The sequence below is a fragment of the Leptodactylus fuscus genome, chromosome 6 (genome assembly GCF_031893055.1).
Source record: "Leptodactylus fuscus isolate aLepFus1 chromosome 6, aLepFus1.hap2, whole genome shotgun sequence".
NCBI classification, from domain to species: domain Eukaryota; kingdom Metazoa; phylum Chordata; class Amphibia; order Anura; family Leptodactylidae; genus Leptodactylus; species Leptodactylus fuscus.
This window is the reverse complement of record NC_134270.1, coordinates 29,702,790-29,720,683: the sequence shown is the minus strand read 5'-3', so window position 1 is coordinate 29,720,683 and position 17,894 is coordinate 29,702,790. Positions and strand designations below refer to the sequence as shown.

Here is a 17,894-nt window from a genome sequence, read left to right as displayed (position 1 = left end):
TGCCCAGGTTGTATAAGCCTTCATACATAGTGCCTATCAGTTTTCTGCTACCAATAGCCCTATTATGGTTGCAGCACATTTTGCATTTCTCTCTGAGGTAGGGTTGTGTATAACACAGAGCAGCCTCCATCCATTATTAATACTATTGCTTGCTATACATGTAATTCTTCCAAAAGTAACTGTAGAATAGCAATCAAATAGCTGAGAAAAGTCCAAGTGAACCTGATATAGGAGGTCCAGGGACACAGGACCCAAAATCCAGGTAATGATGCAGCTAAAAAAGATCCCTGACACAGAAAAAGTGAAATAGTGAGCACAATAAGGAAAACTGAATACTGTCTATGAATAACATCCCATCAGCAATAACTCAAGCAGCTAGTCAGATGTATATAGAAGTAGGTCAGCTCTCCTTAAACTCACTATGAGCTGTGAGAGGCTGCAGACTGAGTGGTATATAGGAAGCACAGAGAAGCAGAACTGTATGTAAGGATCCAGTGGCTGTGAAGAGAGACCTGCCTTTCTCACTCTACTTCCTGTGTTCTGTCTTGAGCCTTTTGGTTTCTAGAGACGGACTTGCCCTAGTTACAGGGAGTGGACAGGAAACTAAGGGTGGGTCCACATATGTGCCTCCATCGGAGACTCCATCACAGAAACCATCGAAAATCACTGCACGGAGAAACAAAACTGAAAATGGCGGACACCCAGTGGACCCCATTAAGTCAATGGCTTCACCAGTGTCCATATGTAAGCACTGTTTCACCTCTCCGTCATTTGGGACCCTATGGCCTTAGTATGAACCTAGCATAAGAAAATGGGAAACACCCTAAAGCAGGAACCATATAGAGATTGTTCAGGCAGATATATTTTTAGATAAATTGCCTTTTAAGATCACAATATTATATAATAATAATAAATAATATAATAATAATATTATAAATCTGGATTAGGATTACCTGTTTCAGAGGCAGAAGCATAAACTCTTCAGTCTTTGACACCTCTACAAAATGTTGTAGGACATACTTGTGTGCAGACTTGAGCAGGTCACTACAAGAATGTGTGTCTGCAAATCCACGAATGCCAAGGCAGTTGGAAGGGTCTAGCTGGCTGAGCAGGAACTTGCAGCAGGCGTCTCTCACTCCATTCAGCTGCAGGAGACTGGCGGCTGGCAGCAGAGTCTGGCACAGACAAAACCTGGGATGTCAGTTTAGGATTCTGCAAGGGTTGTACAGAACTCAAAAATCACACAAAGCTTAGCAGATACTGTGTGATATTTCAGCACGATGCAATGATGGCGTGAAGGGCTAGCATGTCTATCAAGCATTGCAGAAGGTTTGAGAAGACCCTTTACTAATGATAATAATGAGACATATTACCTAAGCCTGACTATACACAAAATACCTGTAGCTTCGGTCAGTATTCAGCTGTCTTGCTCATTCCGAACACATGCACACTCAGCCAATCTGAGTGCAGGGAGAACAACACCTATATTTCTGAGACCAGGGCGCATACTGGCAAAGCTGCACTGAATTCAGCGCACTGTCAGCTTTGCCAGGTTGCGATCGGGTCCCAGAGATATCGGTGCAGGGAGAACAACACCTATATTTCTGAGACCAGGGCGCATACCGCCAAAGCTGCACTGAATTCAGTGCACTGTGAGCTTTCTAGCAGTATATAAAATCAATATGAAAGGTCTTTTTAAAGGGGTTGTTCCAGACTATGATACTGATGGCTTGATAGCTTTGGTATTGCTGCACAATGTAATGAATGAATGAATGAATGAATTAATTAATTAATTAATTAATTAATTAAATGTAGATTGTGAGCCCCATATAAGGATCACACTGTACATTTTTTTTCCTATCAGTATGTCTTTGTAGAATGGGAGAAAATCCACACAAACACGGGGAGAACATACAAACTCCTTGCAGATGTTGTTCCTGGCAGGAATCGAAGCCAGGACTCCAGTGCTGCAAGGCTGCAATGCTAACCACTGAGCCACCGTGTTGCCCCCAGTCTAATCCATTTGAATGGGACAGAGCTACAGCCTTGTACGGGATGAACATGATGTAACTGCCTGAAAAAGGAAGTAATACCCAGTATCATTGCTCCAGAATGTAGTACCCCTCCTGATCCAAATCTAGGGCTCCTCTCCTAGTCACTCAGTACCCTGCTTTGTGATGAGGGGCAATAATCCTGAACCATATGAGCATTTCTCTGAGGTATGCAGGGCGCCTTATGAACTGTAAGGACATTTTGTGGCTTGCCAGGAAACAGCCGTTTGCAGAGGGGTCTCTTCCTTGCGGAGGAGATATTTTAGCTTGCCCTTCTTCCTTATCATGCCATTAGGCTTCTTGAAAGCCAAACATTAATCTATAAGGTGCTACCTTCCATAAGGTGGCGCAAGAAGAACAAATTTCCTTGTTCCATCAAGGAAAACTTATTTGTATATTATTTCCCGGAATTCCTAGTACAGCATGTATGGCATGTAAGACTCTGCACACATGAAAAAGGTGGCCTACGAAGGCAGTACCCCTTACTATGTATAGAAATATGAGAATACCCCTGATCCAAGTATTAAAATATATATCTAGAGTTGGGATAAGGGTGGATTATATAGATATAGACGACAACTATAGATGTTACATAAATTCAAAATAAGAATGTCATTTACTTATTACATAAGTGACCAACAAGATTAGCAAATTTTATGACAATTTCTAAGGTGCAAAGTTCATACAAGCAAGTAATAATTTTCTGTAGTCAGATGATAAGCTAGAATAATAAATCTTTATGGAGATTAGGTAAATTCTGTGCAGACACATCCAAAATACCAAAAGGATTATCCGCCTATGTGACATGGGACGGGGAGGAGGGGAGAAGAGCGGATTGCCTGCCCGGAGGTTTTTTTAACAGCGAGTCTGCCTGTATTCTCTCACATAAACAACACATGTGGCGTTCACAAAGTCACGGGAGTGGCAATGTGTCGACGGGTAAATACTCTGGGCAAATAATCTGCTCATGTGACATAGTGCTGCGTCGCAAATAGTACCAATGCGTTCCCATACCTGCACATTGCCTTCTCCCACCACTATCTCTGCTGTGTAAGCATACTGAACCAGCTGCTCCAGTGCTTGAGGGTCAATGTCATGCAAGGTCACATGAGTCTGCCGACTCTCACTCATCTCATCTGCAAGGATAAAAAAACAAATTATACAAGCCTATGATGCTTTGTATGATGCAATACCCACCATAGACCTAGACATCTGCTACCCCAACTAGCATATCAACCTGCCTACAGATAGGATAGGGTCACCTGGATCAAATGGCGTTTTCCTCTGTGTCCGAGATATTGTGACTTTAGTCTAAATTGAAATGAGATCCTTGGTGCAACAAGGGTGTTGTTATTACTTCATAGAGGTAGCAACAATTAGCCCAAAAAGTTAATTTGCATGTTGACAAAAATGGCAAATGAATTGGAAACAGAGGCACCGATTGAAGATGGAATGATATGTTGTGTTCTGGGGCCACATGAGAAATTGAAATGGTCCTAGAGGGCTATGTGTGCCGTGGCAAATTTATCTTCACCCACTTTTATGCTGACTCCGCCCATTTTCAATCATTTTACCATGTGCCCCCACAAAATATAATCCTCCTACAGTCACCCGTACATTATATGTTCCACATTATAATGTTCCCCTCCAAATGTCCCACAGTATTAAGTCCCACTCCTCGTGCCCCAGTTTAAACTAGCAGAAACTAGAGGGGACATTAAACTGGGGCAGCTGGAGGGGGACATTAAACAGTGGGGATAGTTGGAGGGGTGAATTAAACTGGGGGCAACTAGAGGAAGATATGTCCCCCTCCAGCTACTCCCCATGGTTTAATATTCTCCTCCAGTTGACCCCAGTTTAATGTCCATCTGCCTTCAGTTTAACTGCCCCCTACATCTGCCCCTAGATCCCACTCTTGCTCACACATGCTGTCTCTTCTCTCCTCATTATCTTCCAGCAGCCTCTATTCCCGGCAGCTTACTGTTTCTGTGAAACAGCAAACACACTGTCCCGTTTGGCTCCGCCCACTAACGAGTCTTAGCCTATTCTGGTGAGCTTAAGGACCTGTGATGATATCATCACAGGTCCTTGAACGAACTTTCAATTCAGCATCTACTTTTATCCCACAAGCTATGCGGGCCGGACAGAACCAGTCAGAGGGCCGGATGTGGCCCTTGGGCCGTACATTACCCAGGTCGGTTTAACAAGAGCAGGCCTGGGATAAATGGCTGCACCTAGGGTCTCACCGGTCGCTTTGTTCTGTACTGATGAGGGGCCAACTCTCCTTAACAGGGATCTCTATATATCAGTGTCTCTACAATTTGCATATTTTTACCCATGGATAAATTAGTCTCCCTACATCTTTATGTCTCTTCAATGAGAAAAGTTATCTCTCTGACCTATAGGAAAACGAATATATGTGTTTCCATGTCGCTGGTACCTACTTGTAAACATTGCATGGAAATAAGGGCTGCATGATGCCAGCACCACTTTGTGGCCCTTAATTTCCTTGGTCCCCACGTGCAGCACTATGTCACACAGGAGCCCCCGCTGGCGCATTCGGTTCATACAGACAAAGGCATCATGGTAGTGCCGCTTTGAATTGTGGGAGATGCTGTGGCCCTCCCGGGTCAGAAGCTGCACCGCCCCTTCCATGGCGGGGGACTGGTCTCCTGATTTCTCCTTCACTGGCTTCACTCGTTGAAGCTGCAAAATGAAAGAAATTCATTAAATTAAAAAAAAATAATAGATTTTAATATTTAACAACATGTACATGCACATATATACACCCCTACACTGACAGGTCCAATGGAGTAAATATGACATCTTATAGCCCGACAGCAGATGGACTGCGACATTTAGTCTGATACAGGACATTATATAGCAAAGCCTGGATGTATTTTACTTGCATTGCAAGTGCATATATACCATACAGCTGCCATAAGGCCCATTGAGAGAAGAGGATCAGCCATGTCGACCCCATCCTCACCAGGGGTCTCCTCCTCACAAGCCATACAATGATCTATGCAACATGAGCAAGGGAAATCCAAGAATCACTGAAACATTCAGTGGACAAAGTGCCATGTAAATCATGTCTCAGGTTATAGGTTAAAAACCAGCACCAAGAGGGGGCCCCGTATTAATCTTTGCCCCGTGGGGGCGCGGTAATAATTTCTTCAAGTTCACGCATATAACCAAGCATATAATATATCTACATTTAGTATACATGTTGCAAGAGTAAAACTAAGAAGTTCTTCCCATAGAATAGCTCCCATCAAAGGCGTAACTTGAAGATCTGTAATGCGGTCCCTACCTACCATGCGCCATTTACCATAAGGGTATATTTTATGTGTTAGAGGGACGTGTGGGGCTCCTCATGTTCCAGGGCTCAGTAGCAACTGCTTCCGGTAAACCCCCTATAGCTCTGCCACTGGCACCCAGAGAACAGAGCTGCCTGCTTCTTGATCCATTTTCTGTGTATAGGCTCCTGTGAACAGCATATTGGTGGGTGGTGGCAGGTATAAGACCTCTCACCAGTCTCATATTGATGACCTATCCTCATGATAGGAGAAACCCTTTAAAGGGATTCTACCATTAAAATCACATTTTTTCTCGATCACATGTGGGAATAGCCGTAAGAAAGTCTATTCTTCTCCTACCTTTCGTTGTCTTCTCTGCGCTGTCGTTCGATAGAAATCCTGGTTTTCGTCTGTATGCAAATGAGTTCTCTCGCAGCACTGGGGGCGGTCCCCAGCGCTCAAACAGCACTGGAGGTGTCCCCAATGCTGCAAGAGAACTCTCTCCAGAGTCGCCTCCATCTTCTTCAGGAACGGCCTCTCAGACTGTGCATGCCCACGGTCACAAGAAAAATAGTTGCTTACACAGTAAGCTGTGTAAGCGGCCATTTTCTTGTGGCCACTTACACAGTAAGCTGGTGTAAGCAGCCATTTTCTTGTGGCCTGTGGGCATGTGCAGTCGGCTACACCCGAGGCCTAGAAGTTTGAATCCAGCTCTGGAAGAAGATGCGTAGAGAGGCCGTTTCTGATGAAGATGGAGGCGGCGCTGGAGAGTTCTCTCACAGCATTGGGGACACCCCCAGTGCTGTTTGAGCACTGGGGCTCGCCCCCAGTGCTGCGAGAGAACTCATTTGTATACTGCCGAAAACCCTGAATTCTACCGAACAGCGGTATGGAGAAGACATCTAAATGTAGGAGAAGAATAGACTTTCTTAAGGCTATTCCTACGTGTGATCGAGAAAAAATGTGATTTTATTGATAGAATCCCTTTAAGGTGAATTGCTGTAGTGATAATTTAATTATTCGTGAATTAATACATATACACTAATGCTCAACAACACTAACAGAGCAAGGTCAGGCCTAGATCTTCAAAAGCAGAGGTCCAGATTTAACAGCGGTACCCCCAAGCCCTAAATACCATTTCAGGACCTAAAGGTATAACTGCCATATAAGAATACACCAGATTTAGCAACAATTACCCGCAGCGTAAAGTACGCCTCTGTTATAAACTAAATCTATAGATAAATCACGCTAGAAAAAAAAAAGTGATTGACGCCAGCAGTCTACCAGTTATTGTATGTTCCTATATTAGCGTATTAGGTAGGAGGAACTATTATATTACAAAAGAAGAAATTGGATTTGAAGTCTTATCCCTACCTGACCCTGACACTACTGTATGTTGTTCTACTGTAATCCATACCTGCCAATTCCCCCGCTGACTCACAGAGGATATATCCTGGAAGCAAGCCTAGGATTTTGTGATAGGATACGGAATTAGAATACATGATGTACCCAATAATGGGGCATTTTTATCTTATTATTATTATTATTATTATTATTATAATAACTGGATATTTGCCCCAATTTAAGTGGTAGATAAAAAAAACCTAAGGCTCAAACATGATATCTACTTACATCTACTTGCACTAGATGGCCAGCACATCCAGTGCTGCCAATAGATGCTTAGACTATAAGCCAATGTCCGACTTTTTATCGGGCCTTGTAAAAGGTTTACTACATACCAGAGTTTTTTCTATATGGTATGGCTTATATTCTAAGTCAAGTTCTGTTAAAGGGGTCAGGCACTGACTTATAGGGTGGCTATCCAATTGGCCTTCCTACTAATTTGCACAAGGACCATATCCTGGCCTATCTCCGTGCATCTGGAGGACCCCACAACATGTGTTTTCGGCTTGGCTGCAAAACTAATACACCATGCTCTACTGTCTGTACAACAATGGGAGTGAGTAGCAGAAACAGGGATAGCCATATAAATGGCTGCACCACTGTGCCCTAGATAAAGGTTAAAAGTGGTTTGGGTCTTCTCATACAGTAAATTGATAGGGGTCTTATGGGTTGGACGAGAACCACTGTGCCAGATCAACTAGCTGCTATAGTGAAACTATCTTACACCAACTCCAGAACGTATTATAAGGCAAGTGCTCTTTAAAGGGAGTCTGTCACTAGAATCCAGGTAGATAGGTTACGGTCATCTGAACCGTAACCTTGTATTTTCTCCTCGTGTATTGGGATCTCTACTGCCAAGATATTGCTGTTTTTGATCAATATCTAAATTAAGTCTTTGGAACAACAAGGGCACTGTCATTGCACCAAAGAAGTAAGCGGCAACACCTTCATTGCTCCAAAGAGCTCATTTGCACAATATGGTGATATTTCGGTAACAGAGGTAGTGATACATAAGGGGAAAACATTGATTCAGGTGACCCTAACCTATCTATCTGCAGGGTTCTGCTGACAGACTCTATAGAATACACTACATTAGGTGGGACATAGTGGGCTGCTTTACATTACGGGGGCGCCGTGTTTTACTAACACAGCAATTCTCCCTCATATCCCCACAGACGTAATTACCGGCGGCAAACAAATACTGAGAACCCACAGCTCATTATTCATACAGGATCAACGTGGCTACAGAAACGATGACTAAATGCATTAAGATGTAAATAACCAAGTGTGAGAACACACAGAACAAATGAAACAGGAGGTGAATGTCACCCTGCAGCCTTCACCGATTCATCACTGAATGTTCTGTGCCCTGCACCGCTATGGCATCCTGCGTGGTACACCTACATGCTGCTGATGACTGCCGGTAAAAATAGATATCCTTGTAGAAGCAATTTCTACACATTTGTAATCACATATGGAAGCCGTGACTAGGAGCCCCCTCCTCTGGAGGCTGAGACTAGAGGATCACGACAAGTACAGAAGGACAAAGCAGCATCGTGCAACCAAACCATCCACTCCAATTACATGCACATAGATTATAGATTTATTAGGATGAGCTGTAATATCCCGCAATGTATGACGTTTCAGTCATGGATACCTTCATCATATGCCGTGATAGCAATATTTGTATGAATGGTGCACTGGTAAGGGCAATGACATAGCCATTACTAGTGCGCCATTCACCTGTCAACGTGTGCGACAAATGATGCAATCAGGGAATATGTTGACCGAAAGGTTATACTTTGGATATACTTTGGAAATATCCGTCAGTCTATAATCTAAGTGCATCTAACTGTAGCATGGAGTCCCATTCTTTTTCATATATTGCAGGTTGGACCTGCAATCGCCTGATCCGCTATATAGGGCAGCCATACACAGGTGGCTATCTTGTAGATACATAGATCAGTGACATATATGAACTCTTGTGGACTCTTCATGTCTCCAGACATTTATAAACTTGCACAATACAATAATAATAACATAACACCATCATAATGGCTGAGCGGTACAGAAGGTCATACTTATGGGTACCACACACATCCGTAGAAGATACTGGGTCAAGTCATGGTGCCCTTTGTTGCACGGACCCACCTATAGCTGAGATATTATAGTTATATAGTTACATAGTTGATGAGGTTGGATAAAGACATTAGTCCATCAAGTCCAACCTATAACCCTACAATCCCTACAGTGATAATAAAAGATAAAACATAGGGTATGGCTATGGGGAGCCTTCAAGACCCTTGTCTGGTGAAGTATTGACTCTCACTGATTCTAAGCTTTGGGGTGGTATTTAACAAACAAGGCAAAGTCAGTCCCAAATTTTCGTACCCTTAGACTTGTCTAAGAACAGATTGTTTTTAAGGTCTGGACATGGAAAGAATAAAGGTATTCAAAGGCTTTAGGATAACCTGGGAATGAATTTACAACTTCTTTGGAAAGGCAAGGAACCTATAGATGACTTAGAGGGCGGACAGAACCATTAGGGTGGCCCCATAACCTCAATAATATGGGATAAATGTCAGAACAATTGGCTATATGGCTGACAACTATATTTTCTTGACTCTTCACAGATGGATTTGAAGGGGTTAGACTATGCAGGTGCAATAGTCTAGAAGCTAGAATAAGGCCAGCAATTTTAAATAGGTCAACCTAAAAGGAGGAAAAATGGGTCCAAGACGTTTCTGCAGATCGTAGACTAGATGCAGTGCACACAGACGTAGACTGGACACTTTGCTATACACAGTATATAGCACATGGTCACTAGCACAGTCCTAGATATAAAGTAGATATCTAAGTAACCAGGACCACAGGATAAGTGATAAATGTACGATCACTAAGGATCCGAGTGCTGGGACCCTCACCCATGTCTCCAGTTTTATCATTTTGATCACTACAGTATTGATGGATATATCACAGCTCTGCTATACATTACAATTAAATCGGAGCAGTAGCGCATGTGTGACCACCATTCCATTGAATCAGGAGTAGAGGGTCCAAATGGTCAGACCCATCCTGTGGGTAATTGATAAATATTTCTTGTGGGTCAAGTGACCCACCTAACATTGTGTAGGTCCCCTGTGTGTAACTAAAACAGCTCTGCTCCATTGGGTCCTAGACTCCACAAGACCTCTGGAGGTGTCCTGTAGTATCTGGTACCAAGACGTCTTTTCCAGCATCTTCCACAGTTGCTCAATCAAACTGAGTCAACCCAAGTCAATAGGTAGAGTCCTTGGTCATGTTCCTCATACCATGCCTGAACGCTTCTTACAGTGTGACAGTGGCTGAAAGAAGTTACTGCCATTAGAGAATATCATTGCAAGCAAGGGGTCTGCAACAAGATTTAAGTAGGCAATAAATGTTAACGTAACATCCACATAAATGCAAAGATCCATTGTTTCCCAGGAGAACATGAATCCACTTCTATTAGCTTCTCCCAAAACACATCCCAGTGCCATCTCTTCCTAAGGTTAAGTGATATACACGTATACAGCCATTTATATAATGTATAAGAAAACAGTGGACCAGGCCACCTTCTCCCACTCTCTCGGCCTCCTCGGTGACGCCATGTGCCCATGGTCAGCACTGAGTCCTGTGATTGTCCCTCTATGGTCACATGGGCCCACCAAGCGTCTGAAGTGACCCCACAATGCATGTTTTAGATAAAGATTAATCGCCAATTGTTCAGTTTCGTTAAAAAAAAACCCCTCAATATAAAATACCCTGGTCAAACTCAGCTCGGAACAAGTCGCTCACCCATCTTTAGTTGTTGGACATTTCTTAGTACGTTTGTAAAAGGTCCATACGAGAACGGTAAAGGAACATAGGATCATCTTTCTAGTAAATAGACCCTATAGCTATAAGCCTTATAGGTATGAAGAAATGAAAAAAAGAGCCCGAGCGGTCATGTCACTACAGCAAATGTTTAATGTGCAAATATGAGCACGGCAAAGCAGGATACGAGGTCAGGATATGCGAAGTCGCGTCCATCAGCCTCTGCAAGTGTAAATATTAGTAACCACACACCCGTGACTGTAAGATGTTCTAATCAAAGTGCAGCGATGTACAAAAGTTTTAGGCAGGTATGAAACCAACGCTAATGAAGAATGCTTACAGAAATAAAAGTCTTAATAGATTATTTTTGTTGATTAACAAAATGTAATGAATGAAGAAAAGAGAAATCTAAATCCCATCAATATTTGGTGTGACCGCTTAGATCTCAACATCATCCAGTCTGTCTGGGGTTACATGAAGAGACAGAAGGATTGGAGTAAGCCTATATCCACAGAAGACCTGTGCTTAGTTCTCCAAGATGGCGGGAAGAACCTGACTGTGAGATGATGCAAAAACTTCTGCAAGTGTAGCTAGAAGAATTGATAGAAGGCAAAAGGCAAAGGTCACACCAAATATTGATGGGATTTAGTTTTCTCTTTTCTTCATTCACTTAATTATGTTAATTGACTAATATAAATTATTAGCACTTCTATTTCTGAAAGCATTCTTACTTTACAGCCTTGCCCACAGGATAGGGGTAAGCATATGATTATTGGGTGTCCAGCCGCTAGAACAGAACACCCAACTATCTGAAGAAGGTCCAAAAAGTTTGATGACTCCCCAGCCGTCCCACAGAAGTGAATGGGGCAGTGGCCACACATGCACAACACTGGTCCATGCCAGTGGAACACACAATTTCGTGATCACTTGAGGGGTCCAGGTGGTTGAAGGCATAGAGATCCTCCACAGATAGAAACCCTTTAAAGCAGCGGTTCTCAACCTGTGGGTCATGACCTCGGCGGGGGTCGAACGACCAAAATACAGGGGTCGCCTAAAGCCATCGGAAAATACATATTTCTGATGGCTTTAGCCGCTGAGGAGCCGCGCTACCGTCTGCAGCAGCGCTATTCAGCTGGAACGCACGCCGTTATGGACGTGCATTCCAAACTGAATGCCTGCACGCAGACCGTGCCCGCCTCCTCTCTCAGCCTGCTCACAGTATCACTTGCAGGAGACAAGATTGTTCCACCGGTACAAGTGTCTCCGCTTATCAAGATGAGTGCTTGTGAGGGGGCCGAACAGTACTGGTCTGAAGAATTGGGGCTTTGGCGTGGTGATCACTCAAAGCTGTTGTCCTGCTTGGATGGTCAGTGAAGGTGACTTTCAGATTGCGGTCTGGTCTGGTGAGGACACAGTGTGCTCATTTTGATAAGGGACATTGCAGCTCCTGATGCTGCGGCTTCATTTGACAGGTAGTAGAGGAGCGTCAATGGTGAGGTCGCAGTATTGGTAGGGGCAGTGGCAACTGGCTCTAGGAGCCTTAGATCCAGACTGACTACTGGGGCATGGACAGGGTCAAATAGAGTCATGGATGCTCAAGAATTATTGCTATATGTTGGGAGAGAATGCTAGCCATTTGGCTTGGCACACAGAAGACCTACTGTAGTAAAAATTGCTGAAAAGTTTAATGCGGGCTGCGGAATAGTTGCCGGGACTCTGCATTACAGTGTTGCCTAACTACAGACCAGCATATCCTGGTTTGATGAATGAATCTTTCATCCAATTAGCTATTTGGTGCATGTGGTATGGCCCTGTCTGCAGAATCCGAATCACAACTGTAGCAAAATTACAATTTTGAAGTAGCCACCAAAATTATTTTTTGGTTTGGGGTCACCGCAACATGAGGAACTGTATTGCGGGGTCACGGCATTAGAAAGGTTGAGAACCGCTGCTTTAAAAGAAGAGCCTGCTCTAAGTATGGCATTTCCTTTGTCTTGAGTGCCATTGGGAAAACTTTGGGCATTGAAAAATGGGTTGAGAGTAACAGAAATAAATATGATTTTTGGATGTGACTGACACCTAACCAGAGACTCTACCTTTCCCTTCCTCGTACTCTCCAACCAACCAACCTCAACCCTCGACAACAGATCACCACTCGGACACTTCCCCATACACTGTACAATGTCTTATCTCAGTATACAGCTTCAATCACCATCTAACACACCAACCTGAGCCAAAATTCTGTCCAATTCTTCCAGGGGTAGATGTATATAGGCAATACAATTACATATAAGGCAACATGAACCTATTAAAAGTCATATAAACAGCTCTACTTACTATGTAAGGCCCACAACACGCAGCTTCCTTCACTGTCCTGACCATCATTCATCAGTGTTCTCCGCTTTTAGGTAGAGTCAGTCTGAATGTATTCGCTGCTTTGTTACATGAAGTCCAGGCCATCTGCCACCCACTTCCTGAGCTCATGGATAAACGGGGGATTGTTTTGCCGTCCTGGACACAGCTATGCATGCTCTTCTATAAAAGAACGTAAATGGCCAGCCCTTGCTGAATTAGCATATTTTCTTTTCATAGTGCATTTGGCATATGAGATTCCAGCATTCATTTGGACCATTAACTGTTTATGGAGGTATGATATCAGAAACGTTGGCCTGTTTCGAAGGATTTTCCTGGCAATAGTCGCTGATGACATAAGTGCAACCTCTTGTACCTCCACCAACTCATCGTCTCCTACACCATATCCAGCTAGCGCTGTGTACAAACTTCAACACAAGCCCCATTCATATCAAAGGACTGTGTTGTATTACAAGACATAGTGGGGCAGATTTACTATTGTGGTTACAATTCAATCCCAGAGTAAATGCGACATAATGTGGAGCATCTACTTTAAAGGAGTTCTCCAGCAATCACGGGGAAATGGGGGTCAACAAAGACCAACAAATAAGTCATACTCACCAGCTATCCCCATTGCTCCTTTGTATAGTCCTGGTCCCCCTTTCTTCTCATGTTGGGATTTACAGGACAGAAGTAGAGAAGCTCTCATGGAACTAGTATCTCAATGTCACCAGTCCGTCACCAATGACTGCCAAGTCTAGTGATAAGCCTCTGTGGTCATAGGAGGGAAAGGTGGTCGGGACTGTACAACGGAGGACCAGGGATGGGTATGACAAAATTCTGACCCAACATAAACCATCTACTAAGTGGTGTAAGAGTCTAAATCTGCGCCAAATGTGTCAACCTCTGTGATAGACGGGCCGTCTATAAATATAAACATCTAGCTATTAGTAAATCTGGGCCACTAAGTAGTCCCAACCATCACTGTACCCAAAAGCATCCAAAGAAGCCACAGGTTTAAGGTGGAGTCTACTATGTGATTAATATGACATAAAGCCCATCACAGTCCGATTGTCTGACTACAATCACTCGCCATCGTAGGAACACAAGTGCCATGCCACTTCACCGTCATATAGTTCACACACGTTGACTTTACATATTGCCTACCCAACATATTTAACTACAAGATCCAGGATACAAATCAGAGGCTCCATTGTTATTCAATGGGGATCATCCTTAGAATTTTTGCTAAGAGAGTCATAAATTTCCACTGCGTTCATGTTCATGGGATGTGGATTGTCATCCTGCATGGAATCTGCACCGAAATCTGGACGTAACCCTTATAATCAACGGCTATGATGTTCCCATTTACAACATAGTAGCCTGCCTAAAATTATCCGCTTCTAGATAAAGACGACACTACCCCCCCGAGTGAAAGGAAACCCTCCCGTCGAGACTGTTCGGATGGAAAATATACTTTAATTATATTTCTCGTAATTCTTCCCAATTAGGAAATGTCGCTCATTTTTCTAAGGTAATTTCTGGCCAGTCCCATAAGGTATCAGGACACACAACCCCGCTGCCTCGTACTGTAACCGAATCCACTTGCTGTACTCTGATAAATCAGGCTATAATAATGCGTACACCCAGAGGAGAGAAACAGAGGGGATTCCCTATTAACAGGGAACAGATTCATTGGCAAGCGCTCACAGAGAAGGATCTTCTTGCTGCGTGACTATCTGGGAGCTCAGATGGAAATTGGAGTTTCTCCTTATTAGCGGCAGATAATTAGGCGAAGCCGAAGAAAAACACGGAGCTTTCCAGAATGTTAGATATGTCGCAATAGTAGTCCATAATTAGAAAGTGAATGGAGGAGAGGAAGGGGGAGGCCATCGATGAGACTGGTGCACGGTGCAAAAAGTGAATCATCACGAATGCTGACGCCAAAGCCTAACGCTATTACTGTGAACGTAAAGGGGTTTTATGGATTGTAATACTGATGACCTATCCTTACAATCAGCTGTTTGAAGACACCACAGCGCCATCCATTATCTAGGGGCTGTGCTTGGTATTACATCTCACTTGAATGGGAATGAGATGCAAACAGGCCACATGATGAATGAATGTGACATCATTGTCTTGTGAAGAACCACTGCCCAATCTATTATCTCATCTGTGGCTATTCCAGGTATTGAATTCAACCTATGAGATAACTCGGCCTACTTTGAATACTAAGAAAATTTTATTTGTATTGTAATTTGTGTAGAGAATAATAAACCTGTCGGTCTGCAGGGGGCCCCGCACCATCCTACTTAATACAACTCACTTCCACCATAGTGGACCTAGGCATAAACAGATTATAGTAAGCTCGGTCATACCCTAAGGCAGAAGAACCAGGACTAAGGAGTCCGAAGGCCAAACCACCAACTCTGACTCCTTCAAAATATCTGAGCGCCAAGGTCAGTCAGTCAGTCCAACTCTGACTCCACCAAAAACTAGACCCAGCTCCAACTCTAACTCCAACAGTGACGTCTATATTGGTTTAGTCATACTTTAGTAATGTGATGTTGGCATTGGTTCCCTAGTCTATAGTATTCAATCATAACCAATAATCCACAATGGCGCCCATCATGCCCAATAAAGGAATGTCATATATCTATCTACAGATATATATGCCATGATGTTCCTATGCAACCAGTATTATATATCACAGGAGATAAAACCATGACTGTAACAACGTGGGCAGGATGAATCATATGTTATTGACCAGCTGTCATCCTCGGCATTGCCTGGCATATAATAAGCCATGATTACCAGGAACAAGAAAGCGAAGTCCGGCAGCTGCTCACATAGCCCGGGAAACAAGGGCGACACTCGCCTCCACATGTCCTCAAGCAAAATAACATGCCTAAATTTGACATCACATTCGGTGTTATCTATGAAAAGCCAGGAAAATCTTTAGTATGAGACTGATGAGAGGAGATAATACTGCCCTCGCTCTTCTTTAGGTATTTGGGGCTTTTTGTTGTAGCAATGAGTAATCTAAGTAGTCTAAGCCAGGAGTGGATCCAAAATGAAGTCCAAGTATAAGGGCTGATTCACATGGGGCAGACATTTCTTTACTATCCCATTCATGAGATAAGGTTTCCAGAAATACAAGCATTTACTGCAGAAAAAAAAACCCTTAGATCTAGTGAAAAATTTTCTGCATCAAATCAGCTGCATATGAATATACCTTATAAAGGGAATCTGTTAGGGTCCATTCACATGGAGGAGAATGGTGAGGAATTTGGTGTGGAATTTCAGCGCTGAAAAAAAAGCCTCCCATTGACTTCAATGGGTTCCTTTTTCATTGACGTCAATGGGAGGCTTTTTTTTCAGCGCTGAAATTCCACACCAAATTCCTCACCATTTTCCTCCGTGTTAATGGACCCTTACCCAAACCCATCCCGGCAAATAGATAGGTGCAGGGTATTAATCCCTTGTGAAACGTTACCTTTGTTTTGGATATATTACACTATGTATCAATATGCAAATGAGCTCCTTAGAGCAATGAGAGAGTTGTCATTGCTCCAAAGAGGTAGGCGGCTTCGTGGCACCAAAAGGCTAATTTGTATATTGACTTTTTTTAGGCAATATCTCAGAAACTAATGCACCCATTTACAAGGGGAAAACATCATCTAACCGACCTATCCGCAGGGTCGATACGCTGGACACTGGTGACAGACTCCCTTTAAGAAAAAGACTTGCACTTGTCTCTTTGCATCGCTGGTAAGCAAGCATAAAATTCCAGTTATATAAACCCACAGATGGAGCCCATATTATACCACCTTGTACATTCAATATGGTGCCACGGAATAGTACGCCAAGGTCATTCAGTGGCATCACCCATAGCCTTCACCTATGAAGGCAGCTGCTAGATCCTGCAGCAATATAGCCCTTATTCACACGTCCAGATGTGTGATCTCCGTGCTATTCATGTACAGCGCCCCACTGTGCTCATTTGTTGTCTATGATTTTTGTTGCATTTCCTATACTTTTTTTCCCCACAGATCTACAGACTTTGATTGGTGTGATGGATCTGTAGCAGTGAAAAAAAATAAAAAAAACAACTGAATTTTTGAAAAATTTACACCCTGATGCATAGGATGATCCATGCTGCAGGTTTTAGCCGCAGCATGTGGATCAGATTTAGTGGATCAGATTTAGTATGAGCGACCAATGTGTCCACACACCTAGATCTAGCAGAAAACCCAACAAGCACAAGTACAGCTGAAAGTGAATCAGGTTTTATCTTGTGTTATTTTATAAACTCTTCCTTCCACACCTACATACATAAATGTGAAAGGAGTCTTGTATGGTCCTTGACTGTACTGAGCTATATGGCCTTTCCCATTAATATTAGATTTGACATCCAGGTTCCCCCGCAGATCAGCAATCCCGAGCCCGTGCTGGAGTTGCACTGCTCACTCGCCATATAAACTGTTGCTGCGAGTGCTGAAGACTGTTGAAGTCTATGGAGCAGCGCTGCAGCACCACCATCCTAATCCCCTGGGATAATATAAAATTCCAGATGATCAGACTGTAGACAGGTTGTTAGACCACAACCTATAACTAAACCTGTCACATTACAGTGGAAAAGGGGAACCTAACACAAATGTATTTTTAAAGAAAAATGTAAAGCCTTGGTTGTATGGCTGCTTGTTAAAGAACATCCCGGCAGAACTCAGTGGTGGAGACAAGTGCTCTGATGCTCCTTACCTCAACCTTATTTAAAGCAGTCATGTCAAAATACATGTGAAATCGGGAAACATGGTGGTTCAGTGCTTAGCACTGCAGCCTTGCAGCGCTGGAATCCTGGGTTCGAATCCCACCAGGAACAACATATGCAAGGAGTTTATATGTTCTTCCCGTGTTTGCGTGGATTTCCTCCCATTTTACAAAGACATACCGA

The 17,894-nt window shown here is 43.2% G+C and overlaps 1 protein-coding gene across 4 annotated transcripts in view; it reads right to left on the bottom strand.

Moving 5' to 3' along the window:
• KLHL17 (kelch like family member 17) overlaps positions 1–17,894 on the bottom strand; it is a 47,897-nt gene that overhangs the window by 22,704 nt on the left and 7,299 nt on the right. For 3 of the 4 annotated variants that reach the window (XM_075279675.1, XM_075279677.1, XM_075279678.1), the window contains 3 exons: positions 4,496–4,757; positions 3,066–3,187; positions 954–1,175 (listed from right to left, as the gene is read on the bottom strand). In XM_075279675.1, the coding sequence (XP_075135776.1) occupies positions 954–1,175; positions 3,066–3,187; positions 4,496–4,757 (606 nt within the window). Of the gene's footprint in view, positions 1–953; positions 1,176–3,065; positions 3,188–4,495; positions 4,758–12,925; positions 13,124–17,894 lie in introns of all 4 variants that reach the window. The other variant, XM_075279676.1, reaches the window with a different exon arrangement.